Genomic DNA, 22,531 nt, shown 5'->3' with positions numbered 1-22,531 from the left:
TTGTAAAATTAGATCTTATTTCACATATATCTGAATTTGTCAGAATTATCTGTACTTCTATAATGCTGTTTCCTTTCATTCTCCTGCTTTAATGATTTTTATGATAACACATTTTCAGTGTTTTCTGTATGATTCAGTACTTAAGTATGCTGGCTTTAAAAAAAAAAAAGGGGGGGAAGTAACGTTCTATTTGTTTATTACCGCTGATTGATTTGACTGATGTACATGCATAACTGCAAAATACTTTTATTCTGGCAGTGCTTTAAAGACAAAAATAGAGGATGCTTTACAAAAAAAAAAGTGAAGAATTTGTTCTGAGTCAGTTAAGTATGGAAAAATAATACAAGAGTGAAAACAGCAAAATCTTGAACAGCTAAACATTGGAAATAACTAAACTAAAACTGGAGACAAACATACACTATTACTTAGTAATTAAGTTAAAGCAAAACCTTTAAGTTAAAGCAAAAACATTAAGTTAAAAGCAAAACCTCTTTGATCCTTATTAAACAAATGAAAATTATGATATTGTTATTAAAATAGTTAAGTGATGGAATTTTACTGTCACAAAAGCACACATCTTGGGCAGCCACTTGACATCTTTGAAGATTTCTGTCAGTTACTTTGGGGGAAATAAAAGCTATATTGGTTTCTTTTCTGGTGCTAAGCTAGCAAATGCTGTGTTAGATGACTTGGAAAAGAAAATGGAAAGGTCAGGAGCTGGTCCTTTTGTAAGTGCAATAAATGAGTTACAAATGAGAAAGTGAGACAGGGAAGAATCTAGTTAGTGTATATTACAGGCAGCAAAATTCCCAAGGCTCTTTCCCACGTGAACAGTTTGAGACAACATGTTGCTCAAATACAGTAGCTCTTTTTCATAATTTGTGACTTACTTACCTGTTTGAACTCGTTGACTTTTGGTGGCTTGGTCAGGTGAAACCACTTTCTTCCTCTTATTCCATTCCTCAAAGATTTTGTACATGATCCATCTTGCCAGTGGTTTCTACCTCTAGGAGGGGAGGAGCAATTTGCGCAGTTGAGCTGTGAGATCACCACTTGGAGTAAACCTAAATTCTTTTCCTTGTAGCTTAGAAGTAGCGTATCTACCAGTCTGGATTTCACTTCATTAGTTTTAATGCTCCCCTGGTCTGAAGTAAGCACTCAGAAAATATCTTAAATAATACTTTTTTGCAGGATTTGTCATGCCAAAGCTATTGCTCTGTCTGGGAAATGCACTGACTTGGATAGCTTCTTAGCCATCAGCACAAGAACACTCACAAGATAGTTTGATTGACGAAGTAGATCTGAGTGCTGTGTGGGGATGGTGATCAAGATAGAAGCAAAAAAAAAATAAAATACTTTGTTGGGCTGAATGTAAATGAAGAATCTTGGTGAGCGTAATGGAAAGGAGAGGGAAAATCCTGAGGAAGACTGGCCCATTGCAGTTCAAGTAGTCTGCCCTGAGTCTTGAAGTAAACATCATTCAGACATCTTATAGGAAATGCCTTTTTGATTGTCTGATGAGGAGAATCACTACTTTTATAGGGCTGCTCTTTCCCAGAGCACTTTACAGCTCTTGATGGAAAGCATTGATATTATCTGCTTGCTTCCCCTGTTGACAGATGTTTCTTCATTTCACAGAGATTGTGACAGAAGGCAAAGGCACTGACAGAGCACTGCAGGTAGCAAGCAGGTGCAGCTGTCCGCAAAAGCAAATAAACTGGTGAAGTGTAATCTTAACTGAAAATGTTGATCCACTGAGCAATGACTAGTCATTAAATCCAGTTTTGCAGTCTTATATGATGTTCTGTTCTTTACATATCAGCTATAGCTATATACTATCCCATTTTGATGTATATTAATTAGCTGTGCTTGAATTGGGCTATTTTTTTGCATTTTTTTCCATAATACTTCAGAAGATGCTACTGGAGAAAAAGTTTGAAGGGAGTCAATCTAAGTGCTATCAAGCATCAATACAACCTGTTTGGAAGAAAAGGACATACATTTTACCTACTATATATATGGAATGATCATTGGTCCCCAATATGTATAAGAAGTTAGCTAAAGATAATTGTTTAACAGTTACTATACAGTATCATAAGCTGTGTTTTAATGTAATGTGGTTTCAATGGAATTTAGGAGATAGCTGATGTTATATACAATTCTGGTCCAAATCAGTACAAAACATAACTTAGCCTGTGTACTTTCGTTGGCTTCTAGAAGTTACACTCAGGATAAATACTACCCCACAATTCAAAATCAAAACCATATTGTGACATTCAGCCATAGTCTGACTGAAGAAACTAATCCTCTTCCTGGAAAATGCATAGAATATATATACTATCTACATGTTTCGATTTCTCCGTGTGTACATATATGCATAATGCACACTTCTATGTATTTTATTTTCAATAAAATACAGTATCTTTTTCTTTTCCCTGACATACTCTCTACTTTCATAACTAAGGTGTGTATCCTGATCAATAAATTTCTGCCCAAGAGAGGAGGATGGGAGCATTAGTACATGCTCTCACCATTTCTATAGTTTGAAATTCACAAAAAAACGCTTGTTGAATATGTTTAACTTTCAGATAATCAGTACCTGTGCTGCCAAGGATTATTGAAAGCAGCTGGATGCCTGCCTCTATACTCCCCCCTTCTTGGAACGGCTGCCAGAACAGGTAGTCAGAAACGGAAAGCAGAGAAATATTTAAGCATCTGTGCTCTCTCTCAGGAAAACAGCTGTGGCTTCCATAGGAAGCGTTCATTTTTTCCCATCAGCCAAGACTCTGGATACCCCTGGGTCCAGTTTTGGCACACTGAGCCAAGTAGGATGCAGTTTATGGCTTAAAACTTATGAGAGAAAACATTCAGACAGTCCCATCCCTGGCAGAACATTGAGAGAAATTCCCCAGGCTGCAAGCCACATGTGGGCCTCTGACCTTTTATTAGCACACCATGGGAGAGGTTAACAATTGTTGAGACTTCAGCCCTCCCTTTGACATACAAATTAAACAATACCCAGTAGTCTTTCCAAGACAGAATCGTATTTAGGGCACAATATCCCTTTTAATCTAGAATCCAACATGGGGGGAGGGGAGAAACAACAAAACCTTAGATTAGGAAGATGATATATTTTTATAAAACTGAAGTCTGGATTGATATTTTTTCAACATTGTATAATTTTCACCATATAGTGAATTGAAACTTTTTTAAGCCAAAGTAATCATGAGATGGAAACAGTTTCTCACACGATTTTTAGCTCTTCATTTGGTCAGCACCATGAGCTATGGAGCTAAGGTTGCTCAATAGCTGGAGCCATATACAAAATACACTCAATTATCTGATTTTTAAAGATGTCCATTGTATTTATCCAAGCACATAACTGTTGAGAAAAAATACCATGTATTCAGAATTATTGATATGATGTTTGTCACAGAAAAAATGCCAAATCTGATATGTTTTTATTCTGTCTGCATTACTGCAGTGAATGAAATTGTCTTAGATTTTAGTGAGATGGGGGTTAGAAAGTACTAACTTTTAGGGGAAATAAATGCTTTCTCTGTTTTTCACCTAATGAGCTATAAACATTAAAATTCTAATCTATGGCAAAGAATGCAAAACGAATAACCCAGCATCCCAGACTTTTACTGTAACTCTTTGAGTATTCTTTCAGAGTCTTAGACAGATGATTTCGACCATAGAGTACCATATTTTTTTGTGCAGAGACTGTACTGTGCATAAAATATGAGCAAGCAAGCTCATGCTTCTGCCATCAGTGTTTTCAGCTAAAGAACCAGTGGAAGTTGATCTTTTCCCATCTTCTTGATGGGAAGCAGGTTCAAATCTGTCCAATGCTAGAAACTGGAGAGAAAATAAAAAAAAAAAAAGGAAAAAAAAAAAAAAAGAAAAAGAAAAAGAAAAAAAAAAAAGAAAAAAAAAGAGTATCAGCAGATTTTACTTTTCTTCCCCTTACTAAAGTGATAACCACATCTGAGAATTAAGATGATGAAGCATGGTTTCTGCAAAAAGTGTTTGCTGAGTAGTGGTTGCTCTATGAGCTAAGCAGTCTCATCTTTCTTGACTGCTGTTAGCAAAGCAAATGGTATTAGCAAATGTTAGTTTGAGATGAAGAATGCCTTTGTATTCATTGTGAATAAACAGAAATGCTGCACTAGCAGGGAGTCTGCACTGAAGGAGGATCAATTACAGTTATGCCATAGACACATGCCTGTATAACCATTTATATACCTTTCACAGCTTCCTTACATAGCTGTCTCTAATGCAGTACCAGCATTCCAGGTAGCAGGTCTTTTTGTCATTTTCTGTGAAAATCTTAGATTAAAAAAAAGATATATATATAACCCTATTTCATTACCTTCAGCAGTACCTTATCTTCTTTTCCTGTTGCATTATTCTTTCACATATCAGAACATTAATTTCATTGCTTCTGAGTTTTATTTTCTTCAAGGATACACAGAAGAATTTCTTCAAGCTTCCTACGAGTCTACTCTTCTAAAACTTTTATAAGTTTTATTTTCTGCTTCCGAACTATATCCAGTTAAGCTATATTTTCTTTAAATGCTTCACCAATATGGAGCAGGCAGGATGGTTACTGTGTTTTACATGAAACATTTCTGTTAATATCTACCAGACTGGTATTGACGTCTTTTTGTATCAACACTGTAAGGTTGAGGCATTTTTTGTTTGTGAACTACTCCAACACTCCAGGTTTTTTTTTCTAATGTACTCCTAGCTTTTTTGCAGGTTTTGTGTTTTGTTTTGTTTTGATTTGGCTGTTTTTCTTTTTTAATGTTAGAAATAGGCATGTGCACAGCTATATTTTTTCTCTTAAAGTCTAATTTCAATCTCATTTTGTAATATAATAATTGAATCATTATTTCTTTCCCACTGGAGGCTTTTCCTTCAGGTTAGTTGTGTACCTTCCATGCTGAAGTTTCATTTAGGTTGTATTTCTTTAGTTTTCCTACTAGAAAGTCTTGATGGGTAAGTAGGAAAATCAATGGCTTAGCCTATTTGAATACAGCTGTGGTTAATATTGAATATAGCAACTTTTACATTATCAAAAGATAGTGAGATTTGGGAATGTGAGTTTCCCAGAGAGAAAGAAGCAAGAAAGTGACACATCAGTAGTCAGAAGGAGATCTGTTTTTTTTTTTTCCATGTACAGTAATGAACACAGGGCTGGACTGACCTCAGCGTTTTTCTTTTCCTTGGAACTTTAAAAGCAGTCACATTTTACTGCTTCTGGCCTCAAAAAGAGGGTTGGCCAACATGTTGGGTGTGTTCTGTCTATCTTTGACTTGGACATGTATCTTCTATGGCAAGATTTTTCTGCATCATTGCGTGTTAATGTATTTCCTTTACTGAGAACAGCCTTCTATGTGCTCCATCCTTTTGATGAAAGGATTAATTTCTCCTGCAGACATATTGGCTTTTGAAGCAATCTTTGTGTCAAATGACTTTTAGCCTTGATCTCTGTCTTCCAAGCTTCCTTGAATACTTTTCTGGTAGTTTTTTGTTGTTTTCTTTTGTTTGTTTATCTTTTTCCCACTGTACTGGAAATCCTTTCTGTTTCTGACTCAGTTGTTTTATCCCTCTCTGCAAATTCCTGTTCCTTTCTTTCACATTTGCCATTAGTCACAGTAGCAAGCTTTTTCCCATCACTTCTTTTTAACATCTGCAGCAAAGTTTTCTTGTCAGTGATCTAATGTCTGTGGGTTTATAGTTAAAAGCTGGGAATTTTTTTTTCCTCCACAGTTTGAACGTATTCTGATTTCAGAGCTTGTACCCGGTCAGCTTTCTCATAACAGCATATTTAGCACACCAGCCATCAGAGATATTCCACTCTGCAGCCACCTTTGCCAGAGAGCTCCCAGCTAACATTACGCTCTTGGTTTTGTTCACCATCACCAATGCACATACACACAATAGCCACACTCTGAAACAAAACTCATCTATGTAGAAACATATTTTATGTTTGTAAATGATGGAGAGATTGGACACAACTTTTTCCTAAGATGATGTTGTATTAAAGTGATATAAAAATAGAGGGCTTACAGGAATTCAGTTATTCCTATGCGTGCTTATCAGGTGAATGTTGCACAGTGAGGTAATGAGCAATCCAAATTTCAAAATGTTATAATTATAAATTTTCTTCATGTGTTCAAAGTGCAATAATTTTTTTGCTTTAATGTTCTTTTAAGTGAGCATGATAGCTTCAAGGGCAGGTCCACCCTGTCCATATTTTAAATGAATTTGCCATCTTTTAAGTAAAAAATTACTGCACCACAGAAGGATTAAATATGAAGTCACAGTACCTATGACTTTATAAAAACAATAATTTTACTCTTACCATGTACAGCAATATACATGTCCAGTCTAGAGAATTGCATTATAAAGCAATCGGTTCTTTAAGCTAAAGGAGAACAATTTAAATTTGATTAAATGTCAGATCACTACAGTAAAGTATTGATTAAAGGAAAACAAGCTTCATATTTCAACAAGGGAGTAAAATACTCTCTTTACATATATTTTAGCTTATATTTTATAAAATTAAACCTTTGCTGATATCTCTTTTACTCTCCAACTTGTGTTTGAGCTATAAGTTGTGCAGTCAGGTGTATGTAATTGTGTTACAGCTGCTGACAGGCATAAAAGTAATTGAGATATTTCATCTCAATAGGTACACTTCCTTTTTAAATGTTTTAAAAAATAAACTCAACAGCTTTGGCCAAAATGGAACAGAACTATCTCAAATATTTTGTTTCTGCACTGAACAGCTATTAATAACTCTTTCAATCTCATTTGGCTTGTAACCTGCAAAAGATTAAACCAGTATGCTTACAGACTGAGATATTTCTAAGATTTGTCATCTTAACTTTCTGAAAGCTTTATTTTTAATTGTCCTTTGTAAGTATGATAAGAATTTTTTTATTTTTTTTTTTTCCCTATTGTTTCTCAAATTTGAGAGAAAATGAAAACTGAAAAAATGCAGGCCTTTTCATTAAAAAAAAAAATATGTAAAGTTTAGAATTAAGTTCTAACGCTGTTGATCTATGTTTTTCAGTACTTTATTGTCAAAAATGTAAAAAACATTATTTCAGTGATTTTCCTTCGAGCATTGCACCCATCAACCAGTCTCATGTGGTAGAGCTAGTTAGTATTAGAACACCAGACACTGAACAAATCCGATGATGCTCATCTCTCTTTTTCACCAGGAGTAAGGTATGGAGTGAGCAGCAAAGAGAAGTTCAGAGTGTGGAGTGAGTTTCCCTAAGTGATGGCACAGTGTTTGGAATTTATGGCAAAACTGTAATGACTGGAGGAGTTTCTAGAGTGGGCAGGAGTGATAATTTTCATATTTTTAAAAGCCCATGAATTCATATATCTTTACACAATTTTTAATTTTAAGAAATACTTTCAAAAGAAGAGCTTTAACCACTACAAGTAAAATCAGAAAGCAAATGCAAAGAGCTGCAAAATGCGTCTATCAGATACATGTTTTTAGGTGTGCATGAGAACTGCTGAATCACAACCTGAACCTCTGATTGATCACCTGAGGTGAGCAATGAGTCAGCCACAGGAGCACAGGTGAAGGCAATTCACCTGTGCTGCTGAAAGGGGTGGAGCCTGGCTCCACTGCTCCTAGAACCATTTAAGAGCTGGCTACCAGGGGGGAAATGACCTTTTCTGGAGGTTTGCTCTGCTGGAGTTTCATAAATGAGCCCAGGATGTGGGTAAGTGTTCTATCTATTTTCTTTTTGCTATTATAACCTGCTTTTCCTAACTCTCTTGTTAATTTCATAATTATAACATCTTAATATTCATTGATTATACAAGGTGATATGTCTTTCGTGTGAATTTGAAAGTTTGGTTTTAGTAATATTATAAAGTTGCCAGGTTTTCTGATGTGTACTTAGACAAAAACACGAGGACTAATAGGTAGATAGAGATGAGAGCTAATTTAAGGCTGACAAATACAAAAAAAGTAAATTGTGGCTCTTACTTTGTTTCCCAGGATTAGTCATTTAAAAAGGTAATGGCAATGTGGTGGTACAAATTACTGGTTAATGGCCAAGTTGGAAACCTGGAGAATAGCACTGTGAGCTAAGAATATGTAATAAAGTAGGTAATATGTTTTGTTTTGTCTTTTAATGTGAGACTTTTAAGCTCAAAAGATGACTGACAGTTTATAATTACTAAACAGTTTTTCTCAGAATTTGTTTTAAAAGCCAACAAAAAGGTGCAGAAGTTATTTTGGAGCATTGAACATACGAGAAGATTTCAGTTTAACAGAGTTCCACTTTAGAATGCTATTCAAAAAGGCTAAATGTTTTAGAATAATTTAGATATTTATGCTTTTAATTAAGTAATCTACTGTGGCGAGTGTTCTCGGGTATTTCAGTAAAACATTTTGACAACTTTTGTACTGAAGATCATGAGGAGAGTTTGTGTATGTTAATAAGTGTAATGTTGATACACTACACTTGCACAGCTCAATGCAAGGTAACACATATGGAAGTTCCTATTCATGATCAACAGCAAAACTTCCTGGTTTCAGATTTTTGTTTTGCTTTGTTTTGTTTTTGTCCTTTAAGAATGAGGAAAAACATTCAGAGTTCTAGTGTTTAGGTTGTATATTCGTTCTTTGACCCTGGAAGAAAGAAATATAATAATTAACAATTCAGTCGGACACATATACAAGTGATTTGAAAGGCCACAGTCTAGTAGGATTCAAATTATTTGCTGGCTGCACATAGGTCACTTTAGATGTGCTTGTGCGAAAATCCCTGTGTGTTTAGCTGAGGGATGCAAGGCGATAGCAGTGCCAGGAAAGTCAGCCAACCTGGTGTCGTGCTGAGACTCTTAGCAGCTTCTGTCCTTGCTAACTCAAGCATCTCTGCAGTGCATTTCATTTCATAGTGGGGATGTGTCCAGCTGTGAAAGCAACTGAAGGATATATATCCTGTATCCATATCTATCTTTGCCTTTCCTGGATGTGTAACATAGGACTTTTAGGATGTGGGGACACTTACAGACTATGTTTTCATGCTTTAACTGACTTTAGAGAGTCACGCCATATTTTAATAAAAGAATAAAGTTTAAAATGTTCAACAGAATCTGAAGAAGATGTACATAGTTCTTAATTATTTTCTCATCGTCTGCTAATTAGGAAATACAAAACTAATGGAGTATATCATACCAGCAAGAATCCTTTCAATGAGTGAAGTATTAATACAGTTTTGTGGGGGATAAAGGTACTTGGATTAATTGTGTGTGTGCCAGCAGTCTATTAATACGTACTTTGTTCTATGTCTGGGACATACAGAACCTGTGAGATATGAGCTGCACCAGTAGCCTAAATGTGTATGATGAATCCTCATGGAGAGTTTTCAGACATTCTGCTACTTCTGCAGAAATCTTGGACAAACGCTGTGAAGCTGCTTTTATTGTAGTTCCTTTCTATCCACAGTTCTCTCACCTTCCTCAAAAAATAATAATCTGATTCCCCCTCTTTGGTTTCCAAGTATTGTTATTGCAAATTGTTTACTAGTGCGGCAGTCTACTTAACCTGTTCACTCTACAAGTGCTTTCTATGCCTACTGCTAAAATCATGGTATTTCTCTACTAGCCTTAGACTGCTCATTTAAAAACGTTGCACTGAGAATGAAGATGCATTCAGCTTTTGCCCAGATCCTGACATCTTAAAACAGTAAACCTTTTACTCTTTTGAGACATACATTTTCCATCTCCTCTGTGTAGTTCTGCACATTCTTGTTTACAAGTAATCTTGTATGGGGAAGTGGGAAAACAGTGATAGTGCGTACAAAAGCTAACTTGAGAAATCTGGGATTGTTTATTTAACCATTTTGTTACTATATTCTATTGTTATATTGTATTTGATATTAACTATTATATCAGTTTGTTCTCTCCATATTAACTAGAAAAGAATGATTATATACAGAAACAGACTTCTCAATCTAAAAATTATTCTTAATACTCATAATGTAAAATTATTTCTAGTGCTTTTGGAGAGAGAGAATACAGAAAAACCTTTGCAATGTTTAATTTACAATATCAGTTAAACAGTTTACAGTGTCAGATTGAGAGGGCACATCACTAAAAGTACTAGGCCTATTTTTTACGTGAACAGTCAACTTCATGAAGTTTCTGAATGTGCTGGTTTTCACGAACCCACCCTAGAGCTACTTGTGTACCCTAAGTATAGTGGATTTGTTGAACAGGTACAAACTACCCCCGCAGTGAAATTTGGAGTGAACATCTCTGAGCAGAACCTGAGAAATGTCAAAGAATCATTGAATGATTTAGGTCAGCAGGGATATGAGGACTTGTGGTTCAAACCTTTTCTTTTCTTTAAACTAGGGGTGTCTTTGAACACTTGTTTACAATTCTAGACCAGTGTCTGAAGTCTTCTAATTCTGTTCGGATTAAGTCTGCGAGAAAAAAACACAGTGCTGTGTCTAGGCAACTCAGACCTACAAAAGTCATTACAAAAAGAGAAAATGGGAGAAAATAACATTAGTGATCATTAGTAAAGCTAACACGGAATTGGGTGCCTGAATTTAGCTAATTATTTCAAAATGTTTTACAGCTTAATTAACTTAGATCACTCCAGTGGGGATTTGTTGTGAACAGCAGACTCAATCCTGCATTCAGTCCATTAGCTAAGGTATCTTTTTCTTATGAATAGTGTTGTTTACATTTCTGTAGACTTACTCACAGTGGGAACACAAGCTATATGGAAACTGAAAGACTGTAGGGAAGGAGATAATGTAAGTATTGGAAGTCTGTCTTCTTCCAGCAGTCTAGAGGAGAGCCCATAATTAATTTGTAGTTACTTGAACAGATAAATATAACAAGTGCTTGTACTGAGGTGGCAAAAAGTTTGCATTTTAACATTCCTGGATGTGTGCTTGTCAGAAATTCTGCTTTCAAGATGCATTCTGTAATTATTGTTATCATAGAAGTGTAGAATCACAGAAAGGCTTAGGTTGGAGGGGACCTTAAAGATCAACTCGTCCCAACTCCCTACCGTAAGCAGGGTTGCAAGCCACTAGATCAGGATGCCTAGGATTCCATGCCTGGACTTGGATCCCTTCAGAGATGGGGCATCCACAAACTCTTTGGGCAGCCTATGCCAGCACCTCATCACCCTCTGAGTAAAAAATTTCTACCTAAAATCATAAGAATCTGATGATATAAATCTACTATAAATCTAAATCATAAAAAACCTAAAATCATTGATATTACCTCTTTTATTGTGAAGCGATTTCCCCTTGTTCTATTACTGTCAGACCATCTAAAAAGTCACTTCCCTTGCTGCTTGTAAGCTCCCTTCAACTATTGGAAGGCCATACTTATGTCTCCCTGGAGTCTTCTCCAGCCTAAACAATCATAACTCCTTTAGCTTTTCTTCATAGAAGTGCTCCAGTCCCCTGATCATCTTTGTTGCCCTTCACTGGACCTGTTCCACAGCTTCACATCCCTACTGTAATGGGGCTCTCTGGCTTGGACACAGTATTCCAGATAGAAGCTCAGAAGGGCAGAGTAGAAGGGGACAGTCACCTCCTTCACCTTACTGACCACCCCTCTTGATGCAGCCAGGATGCAGTTGGTCTTCTGGGTTGCAAGCATACACTGCTGTCTCATGTTCAGCTTTTTGATATATGATAGTATTTGTGGAGGTACTTTTATCAGAGTAAAAACAAGAAAGCATTCTCTTTAAGTTATATTTTTGTTTCAAAATTGACTAAATTAGGCAACTGATATAAATATTTTTACCAAGAGACAAATTGTAGTCAGTTTGGACCATTTGAGAAAGAATGCCAATTTACGTGAAAAATCTAAATTTATCTAAAAATTTAGATAACAGTAAAAGGGAAAAACAAGCAAACAAACTAAAATTTCAGTTAGGATCCTAGAAACTTGAACAGAAAATTCAGAGTATCTATATATTTCATGTTTTTTCCAATATGTTAAAAAAACCCCTGTCAATTATAGTTTAAGTCTCCTGGTGAAATGCTCTTCTACTGCTTCCTGCTGCCCACACTACTGTCTGCTTTGAATTCTGGCATGTATCAGCTTGGTTTTCCATTACTGACATCTCCTGACTGCACCATTTATTCAAGTGGAACCTTTTACCTCCAGAGTACGTAGCAGTAATCAGAAGAAACTGAACACCAGCTCCTATGGCAAGTTTCTGCTTGGTTGCCCCATGCAGCTGGCTCTGCTCATTATGGGTCAGCATTGCAGCTATAGAGCCAGCCAGAACTTGTGTCATGCAAGGGAGGATGTGGCCCCTTAATTTTTTTCCCTGATTTTCTTTTTTTTTTATCCACCTTGAAGCATTATTATTTCATGAATGGGTTATTTTCCATCGAGTACTGGCAGTCCTGACATTGATAGGCAGTGAATCAATACTGTTATAGAATGATGAAGCCGAACTTGTTCAACAGATTCACAGTGTGCCTGATGTGGTTATTCATTCTGGATGCAATAACTGCAATTTGAAGAATACCCCCACAGGCTCTGACTGCATGCTTTATGAAAATCATAATGAATAATTTAATTAAGAAAGAAGAAGCTGCGTTGCTCTATTTTTAAAAGAAAAATTCACCCAACATGTTTTTTTCATTTTCAGCCTATAATAGCAATAACTATCTTTAGCTGAGAACATTTCCTGGGGCTTAATGGCCCATAGCTGTACTTCTTCAGGTGATCATCATCTCCCAGCAGTCATTAATCCCCTACAAATGCCCTGCATTTCAGTCATTAAATGTGCTTAAGAATGCTTCTGAAAATGAAATACTTCTATATTTAATGTGTCTTCCAGGAATAGAAGTGATCTTTTGAGGTGAGGAATGAAATGAGTTTAGTAGCGTGTCAGAAGTACTGATTTTGACAAGTGGATAAGATCTGTTTCTCAAGCTAGCATGACAAAGAGTTTTTCCACAGTCAGAAGATATTATCATTTTATGTGTACCACAATTCACATGGATCTCAATTGCATAACAGGCAAATCAGAAATGCAGATAGTTGTTTAAAATTGCTTTTCTCCTACATCAACATCGCAGTGTAGAAATAAAGCAAATCTCATGAAACAAGAAGAGCATGTGTCTGCAGCAGTGCTCCACTCCATAGCTGTAAAACTGAGTCATGAGGTGATATACTCAGATTTTACAAGGTACTTGTGGTAACATGAGGGGGGAAAAAAAAAAGTAAAATTTTTCTGAAACTCCAATAAACAAGTATTTTGGTGAGAATTTTATGAGCCTTTCTTAAAAATGAGACCTATAGCACTAAGTGTCATCAGAATTTCTAAATACACAGCCTATCCTTGATCCTTGGTCAATTAGAATTAAAATCTGCAGTGAGAATAGTTGAAGAGAATTTTCCTTGAAAGAGAATTTTATCGGATTGGAGCTGTGTTATTTTCATGCTAATAACTATGCAGTGTACAGATAATTTGAGATTGTACCTGTCCCAGATAGGTTGTGAGGGGGATCAGACTTCACTCCATTCAATGCAGAATTAGTATCTCTTAGGTATTATGGTCATTTTTATTTATATTGCACATTCAGATCTCATGTACTTTGATGAATGTGCAGATGAGGGCAGTAGTAAGTTTTGGAGCCATACATTTTTAAATGTTGAAAGTTAAATGATGTATATTTTAAAATTGGAGCTGTTCTAGTCAGTACTTTTATATTACAGATAAACCTGAGAAAATTATTAAACTTGAGTAAAAACAAACAAACAAACAAAAAAAAAAGTCTTAAATTTGAATTTTCTGTCCCTTCAAACAAACAAAAGAAATCACCTGGACGAAATACCTTCTAGGAAATTTGGTTGTTAATTCAGTTTATGTTCAATAAACCATGACTGTCATATTCTTGAAAACTTTATTCCAAATGTGAAACTTATATCAGAGCTTTTAAAAAACAACATTTCACATACACATGCAAAGTGTATCATCCTCTACTTGTGTAGACAAAGCTATTACCTGAATTAGATTCAACCCTGCAAATATTCCCACTTATCCTCAAGGGGTTTTTAGCAAGCAAACTAATAATAATAATAATTACAAAATGCAGATTTCTTATTAAACTTCACTGGCTAATGAAAAATGCACGGAACAAAGGAAAACACTATTTTTCCTAAATTATTTCAAATCAAGTTTATATCTCAACACAGCTGTTGGGGAATAAGTGTCTATCTAAAGTACCGCAACCGGGATATCTCATTTACCATAGACTGTTTTTAAGACTACTTTAGGTGTTTATATACTACCATGCAACTTGCCATGGTAGGCATCTTCAGACATTATTTGCAAGTAAATAAAATTCAACATTTTTGCACTTACCTTCTGGCACAGAAGATGTTATTGTCCTGTCTTATTGTATGTAATTCTGAGCACTCTAAATCCAACTTTTACTATGAAATAGAGAAGGTCATACAGGCTGCCAGTTACCATGTTTTGATGCCATTCAGAAAGAACAAATGGAAACAAGAAGAGTAGAAGAGTAAGAAGAGTAAGAGAAAAAGAAAGCATGTTTTCTTAAGGTGAATTTATCAGTATGCCTAGAATAGTCCTGTAATTTTCCTCCTTAGGAGTTTTGTGCTTTTATACACTCATGTTTACAGATAAATATAATTTTTAAAGTATTATGTATGTATAAAATGATAATGCCTATTTTAAATTTTGTGTTGTAGGTCTTGTTTTCCCTCTGCATTGCATTCTGGGGAATTCAAACTATGAGCCGGATTACTTCATCTAAAGATAAACATCTCTGAAAGAGCAAATATGACACCACTTGAATTATGGAAACAATGCTTTGGAATAACCTACGTTCTTTGGAATTAATCAGCTATGACTCCTACTGAATCATAGTCATTTTACATATGATAGAAGGGGTTTGGTTTCATATGAAGATTTGAAAGATTCATTGGAAAGTGAATTTACTTGATTTTTAAAATATTTAATTTACCTCTATTTAAATAAAATGTTCATTCATAACATTTTTTTTCAAAGTATCACCGTGTCACAGAAGCCATGTAAAACTAATAGGATTTTTCAGTATGTTTATTAGTAGTTAACCATATGTGAAAAGTATTTTCAGAATAGAAATATTTTAAAACATATTTGTAGCAATCTGGTATAAAGCAACCAGCTGATATATGAATATCAGTTTTTCCATAAGGGTCATGGTTTGGTGTTCCTAGCATACAGCTACATGAGGATGTATAGTTGAGGCAAGACAATTATTAAAAACAGCATGATAAAATATCTCAAAATAGTTGAAATATCTCAAACAAGTTGAAATATCTTCAGGAAAGTTGACAGATATATGCATTTTTATAACGCAGGCTTTCAGTTTGGACTGAGTTATTTAAGGAGTACACCTGCAATTGCCAACCTTAGATATGATCAAGCCAGCACTTGCACACAAGTATCCCATTGACTAATGTTACTCACATGACAAAATATTTGTAAGGCTGGGCCCTTAATTCCTCATAATTTCCTGTGGAGGTGATCTCAGGGGAGATGCACATCTTTCAGGAGCTGCTGGAAAGATGGTTTCTACTAAGATAGGAAAATTAAATACAAATGGTAAAGGGAGTCTCCAAACAGCAGGACTGGCAAAAATACTGGAGCTAGGTTGTTTTTCTTTCCTTGTGCTCTTCCAACTTCTACTTGGCTCCAGAACTTTTAGTAGTGTTTAAAGTCAAGTTGCTAAAAACTGCAAGCTCTCTTGCATGCTTCAAGCTAACAATAATACTTGAATTAAAAATGGGATGCTTTTGTTTTTCTTTTATTCCAGTTTCTTTTAGGATAGTAAGGGCATGCTAACCAACTTCACATATGAAGCAAGCCTATTTTTAATTAATGCACCTTTTCAGTCTTAAGCCATAAAAGATGCCACAGACTATGTAACTGGATGTTTCCGGTAAGTCATCATTCAGACATTGAAGTTATATTAATGAAATTGCAGTGTTTTAAGTCACTCTGTATTTAGATCAAGTGACTTTTGCCCATCACTTTAGAGTCTGAAATGTTCAACTGAGGAAATTAGGTGTTTGTTCAATTAGATGTACTAAGATCTGGGCTGCAAAGTAAGGATGATACCTTCTTAACTTTAAGGCACGTTTAAATGAAAGATTTACTTGTGGATCATCTTCACTGTAAATAATGAGAAGATAAAAAAAAAAAAAAAGCCCCATGAAAGCAATGAAAGTAATTATATTTAAAGTACTTATTTAAAAGTTTAAACATTTACTCATAACCTGGTATAAGTAAATGTACAAGTAAATTTAAGAAATAAGTAGATACAATTGTATACCCCTGAATACAATCTCATGATTAACATATTTGTGCAGCCAGGAGTTCTACTGTTTTCTGACCAAAACTTACCATATCTTTGCCTGAATTTTCCCATCTGTGGGATCACAGTGATGGTAGTAATGATTGTGTCTCTTACCATAAGTGAAGTACGAAATTTGGATTGTTTGAATAAAAAATTATTAGACATTTAAGAAAATGGCAGAATCTGATTCCAGAGGTACAACATGATCAACTAAAGTTTTAATTTACTTCTGAAGTTGTACACCTATACTTTAAAAATTTGTAGCAGTGACATCAACATTACCTCAAAAAAAATTGAGGTGAATTTAGTGACAGTAGTATAATAAACAGAATAATTAGTTAATATCTTCTAGTTTTTTCTTGGTCAGCTGAGGTAAAACTCCATGTGTCTGTATTTTTTTTTTCTGCAATGAAGTTTCAACTTTATGTGTTACCAGTTGTTCTTAAGACACTGAAAATCTGCATTTAAAAATCCATAGCCTTTGAAGGAAAATAGTGAAGATCTAAATTAAATTTTAAAGATATCATAATTAATTTCATTAACTTACATGAAGTAATCAAAGGAATGAGATTTCAAAAGTAAATTCAGATTGAGATACACATCTCATGCCTATCAGTTTTCAGAGATGTTTGGACAAAGCCCTCACTAATATGCTTTAATTCAGCTCTGAAGAGGTCACACAGTTGGGCTAGATGATCTTTGAAGTCCCGCTCCTAGACCTAGAATAGAACTATACTATTCTGTATAAATCACTATTTTCTTATTCTATCATTTGCCTACAAAAAAATGACAAAATACAGATAACTGACAAATACAGAAGGCACAGTAGTTTAAGTAATATGTTATTCCAGAGACAGCAGTTGTATCTGTATGGGGTCCATTCTAATAAATATGTGAAATACAGACATGAGATAATGTGTATAATGTATCTTAGAGATACTGAACTCTACAGAAGCCTTACTTTTTTTTACCTTTAAAGTCACTTCTCAGCTTGATGGGAATTTGGAAATGAAACATTCCTCTGTTCGCCAGCCCAATTTGGCCAAATTTTCTGAGGCTACCTACCACTGTGAATATCTTACATGTCTAAAAGGGCTGAGTCCCTTTTAAAAACTTGTAAATCAGTCATTAAAAGAGAGGCCAAATTCATTTCCTCTTTCCAAGAAATTTTAAACTTGTTTCCTACTTCCAAGGACTGTTGCCATTGTGTTTATTTTATCTGAAAGTATGGTACAGGAGAGGAGCAACTTGAGACAATGATTCCTATGGCTGGAGAGTCAAAGAAGCTCATTGTATTGGATATCCCAGTGTCCTGTATTTTATAGCAAAGTCTACTATGTATGTATAAACAATTCTTTGGTTACAGAATGGAATTTAGAGTTTGCCTTTACCAGAAAAGAGTTTCATGGACAGGCTTGTGGAAACACTCTCGACTGCATCATTCTCCTGTTAGCTATGTGATAGGTAGCTATATCCCTGTTAAGCTGCTTCTCATAATTTTATTATAGGAACTATTTTAATTTTTGGTTACCTTAAACCTTAGATCTAGTTCTAGAACTTGGATCTAGTTCTACTGTCTCTATTTTTGAATTATCAAGAGGCTCTTCAAGACAGCTGGCTAGTGAATTGAATTATGGATTGTTAATATATTACGTAACATTAATTAAATGAATTAAATTCTGACTACAAACATTGCTTATCATTAGGATATATCTTCTTTCCGCACATTTTTAAGATTTCATGGCTTATTTATTTGTCTACACTGTTTAGTTCCAACAATTGTAGGATAATTATATGAGAGTATAAGTGAGCAAAATGTTTTTATTGTTTAACAGATGTTATGCAAGTAACTTTTTCTTTTAGAGATCCACTGTTCTATATCTCTGGAAGCAATAATGTTCTGCAAGCAAAAGCCCTAGTATCACGTGTCCAAGTCAGAAACATGATTGCATTTATAGTATATGCAGTATTGCTTAAGACTTCAATTTGGTTTTGTTTATCTTTAAAATTCACACCTTTGGGAGAACACCAACAATCAACAGAATCTTCTTTTTCTTTCAACAAGAGATTTAAACAGTGACTTCCCTTACTCTTTCCAGCTGTTGTCACATCCTTACACAAGCCCTTGCCCAAAGTTTGTACACATCAGTATCGTGTTAACTAAAAATCCAGAGGTAAACAGCTGAATCCTTTGTTCCCTTCACACCTGCCTTTGCCACTGAAGTCACTGAAACTTTTGTTGCTGTCCTTCGTATTGGAACATTCCCTATGTAGAAACAAGAGTGTTGCAATATTCACTGCAACTCAAGCTTTGGTACAGTGCATTAATTAAAAGCAGTGTAGTTGCACAGCTACTTGTTCCTGTAAGCTGCTGCATGGTTTTCTTTGTGCAGTGTTAAAATCAGAGTTGATAGGGGGAAAAACAGTGAAGTTACAGCTGCGTGTTCTACATTGCAGTTAGTAAGCTGCTTCACTCAAGTCTGCGGGATTATGGGCATTGTTTCTTAAAATTTTCTAAAAGAAAGGAACTGATCACATGACATATTTTGAAGTTTCTCTTTAAAGGCAAACAAAGACATATTTCTCTGAGCTTTCAGGATTTCATATTACATAATTAGTACAAGGCTGAGTGGCGCTGAAGTGTAAGAGTTGTTCAGAATTTTCTTATTAGATCTTTAGGTTTTAGTACATAGAGCTGTGACTCAGACATGAAATTCATTAGGGAGAGCAAAAAATAATTAAAGCATTACTTTAATTGTATCTTGCAATATTATGCAAACGATGTTGCCCATAGATTGTTTTCATTAAACTCTGCCTTTGGAATCGTATAATTGCTGATTTTATTTTGTTTTGCTTTAATTATTTACTTTTATTATGGAATGTTTCTAAGTGCAGAAAGCAAGCCATAGATGTTTCAAAATCTAAAAGACAGATAATAAGATTTTAGCAAATAATATTTTAAAATACTTTCCTTTTTAAACTAGTAATTACTTGAGGCTTGACTAGTGAACTCTTGGTATAGCTAATGCTGAAAATGGGAATGGGAAAGTGGAAAAAAATATTCTTGGTCACTCCTTTTTCCATGCTTTTCATACTTATGTATGAGAAAATATAACAAGGCAGAGTTTTCTTGGGTTTCCTGGTTCTCTGCTTGTATTTAGGCTATTAAGTTTGGGATTAAAACAAAATGATCCAAAGAACAAACACTTAAAGGGCCCAGGGCCCACTACTCTAAGCCATAGTGCATCATGTAGCCTCTCACTCCTACCAGGTGTGTTCAGTGCAAGCAAGATATAAATTATATAGCAAGAGATAATTTGTATACTTCAGGATTGTATGTTTCTGAAAAGAAAATGAGCGTAAAAATACAGAGTTTAAGATGCAAACCACAAGGTAAAGCAAAATTAGATATCTCACATATTGGAGCAGGCTTCCATATTAATAGGGCCAATGGAAAACTTGGCTCAATCCTTTGTCATTTTTGCCCCACCTATGGAAAACAGCAGAAAAATGTGGAAACATTGAGTAAGAATGAACTGCTGAGTGTCCTTGTGTTTATAGTTTGGCAAAGAAAAGTGACACAAAATGAATCCTCCTCTCCCTCCCCTTTCTATATTTTTATGCTTCATCCTTTATTTCAGCCTGTCTCTTCCCCTCCTGTGTTTATTTATCAGAGCAAAAAAAAAAAGTCTTTCTTTTTTTTTATCAGTTGGGTGTTATGTTTTTTTTGTTTCTTTTCTCAATGTGTAGATCAACCCAACGATACATTTCGTACCCACGGGGAAAGTTATGTTTTTTATTGATGAAAGCCAAATATATTTATCTATAGATGACTACTTTACTATTCTTATTAGTCAATATTATATTCATCTGTTAATCAAAACACACAGTATGATGCTAATATATTTTAAATGTTACATTTATTTCTTTTATGTATGTCTGCCTAGCTTCCTCTAATGAGTCATTTTCTAATTCCATGCCAGTAACATAGCACAGACCTTTTTCCATTTTCTACTCCCTTTACTGATTCTTTGTTACTAATTCCTTCCTTTTTCTTTTTTTTTCTCTCATCAGTGCTGTGCTTTAGCTATCAATGGATGTCTTTGCCTTAGGAAGTACTACTGCAGTTTTTATGCACTATATTTTAACCTACTGATTTTAGTGTAGTGGAGAAAGAGTCCAGTAGTAATAATGCTTGATTAAACAGAGTTTGAATGAAGAAAATCATGGAATATTTCAAACACTATGGAATTTATGATGATTTTGCTACTTGGATTTTTCCATAAACCTTGAACATGTATACTTATCTGCACGTAAATTACAATTATAGAAATATTTGCCAAGAAATAAAAATACCATGTGAAGACAATTGAATCACATTTTTTAGATTGAAGAGTAACCTATTAACTTACTGTGTGTGATCATGTCTCATGATGGTGTCTATCTGCATTGAGGTCACGAGCCTGTTTTTTTAATGGCAGTGCTTCTCTGCTTCAAGTAGCAGCTTTTGTGCTTTCAGTTCTGACAGCCTTTTACCTTCTCTCCACTTATGACTCATAGCTGACTCATTACCTTTAATCATTCTGAAAGAACAGATTTTATTTTTACTCTTCTGTTAATCACAGTGCAAGAAAATGCTTTGAGAGAGGGTGAGGTGTTTAAACTGCATCATTGTAGGTACCAATATGCTTATTTCTGGAAACTCTAAGTACTCTAGTTCCCTGTGCATTACCACAAATTGAATTCCATAGTGATGTCTAATAGGGGAGCCTGGTGATCAGGGATTGGTGGGAGAAATAAAAGGGTTGATTCTGAGACTGTAACAGCAATGTTTGCCATTGAAAATCAGATCGTCTTTTATTTTCTTATATAAAAGACATTTTCCATTAAATATGGCAGTTATAAAGGAATAATGTACTTTTGTCTTCATGGCTAATAATGAGATAGCTGATTTTTTTTTTTTTTTCTGCATTAGCAGTATTTCTGTTATGAGAAAAATCTTACAGTAACTTCATGCCTATGATATTTCTTACGTACATATCACCATACCACTTAAGCAGCAGAGATTATTTGGGACATATAGAGACCCTGCTGGAACAGATTTTATCTCATGTCCTTTTTTAGCAAGGTGAAATTCGAATTTAAGATGGCCAACCTGAACTGCAGGACCAGGTTTTCCATTTGAACTTTCTATTTTTTAATGGTTTTAGCAATGAAGAGATTTCATACAGACCTCAACTGAGGTTCAATGCTGCAGAAAGAAAACAAGAAGTTCTCAATGAAACTGTGCTTTAAGTAAATGTAAACCAAATGGGTCTTCTAATCCATCGTAGGGATTTTTCTGCCTGTCAAGGAGATGAAATAATATGCTGGTGGATTTAAGCATTTTTCATGTATTTTCAATGCACGTTTTCACAGTTCTGTCAGATTTTGTTACATTTATTTGCAAGGTAATATGAAATTAGGTAAGATGTAGCTCTGGCCAATGAAACATAGAAAGTGTCCACTAAAATGCAGTATAGAGCTACCTATCATATTTGTCTTATTTAAGAAGATGGGTCTACAGGTTTGTATACAAAGCTTGTGAATCATCAACAGAAATCAATTCTATCTGATAGATGCAGTGAATTTAAAATATATGTATTTTTTGCTTTTTTTTTTTTTTTTTTGCCACAAAGAAGAAAGGTTAAAATAATGTCTTTTTCTAGATACCATTTCACAAATAAAGTAGTTGTAGGCAGTGTAACACAAAGGAATAACTATGAAGCTAATTTTTTGTGTATTGAAGAAATTCAGAATTATAGGAGGAAATAGCATTAATAACAGCTAACATATTGTTAGTGAGTGTTAATAAGTGTTAAAAAAAAAAATGATAATTCTGTTATTAATATCAGTAAAAGTAACTCAGCGGTTCAGTTGCACAGTTTGAGCTCCATCAAAATTACTAAAAATGTGCAATGGGATGTTTTTGTTTTTTCTGGAAGATTTTCTGGAACATATGGAAAATGTAGTTATTTAGTCTAAATATATTCTGTGGAAAATGCTCAAGTGTAAGATCCATTTTCTGTTAGGAGGTTTCAGAGCAACAGAACTAGTAGTGCCTGAATCTTTGGGCACGTCTGGTT

The 22,531-nt window shown here is 34.8% G+C and overlaps 1 protein-coding gene across 8 annotated transcripts in view; it reads left to right on the top strand.

Moving 5' to 3' along the window:
• Positions 1-16,750, top strand: part of AGMO (alkylglycerol monooxygenase) — a 179,190-nt gene extending 162,440 nt beyond the window's left edge. For 2 of the 8 annotated variants that reach the window (XM_052695401.1, XM_052695400.1), the window contains one exon: positions 14,755-16,750. In XM_052695401.1, coding sequence (XP_052551361.1) covers positions 14,755-14,835 — 81 coding nt within the window. In that variant the 3' untranslated portion in view covers positions 14,836-16,750. Of the gene's footprint in view, positions 1-1,638; positions 1,740-7,528; positions 7,758-8,038; positions 8,146-10,633; positions 10,712-14,754 lie in introns of those variants that run through there. The other 6 variants (XR_008209428.1, XR_008209429.1, XR_008209430.1 and 3 more) reach the window with 6 other exon arrangements.
• The last annotated feature ends 5,781 nt before the right edge of the window (positions 16,751-22,531 follow it).

This window comes from Tympanuchus pallidicinctus, unplaced genomic scaffold (genome assembly GCF_026119805.1).
Source record: "Tympanuchus pallidicinctus isolate F22 unplaced genomic scaffold, pur_lepc_1.0 scaffold3, whole genome shotgun sequence".
In the NCBI taxonomy this organism is placed as follows: domain Eukaryota; kingdom Metazoa; phylum Chordata; class Aves; order Galliformes; family Phasianidae; genus Tympanuchus; species Tympanuchus pallidicinctus.
This window is presented reverse-complemented; position numbering and strand designations above follow the sequence as displayed.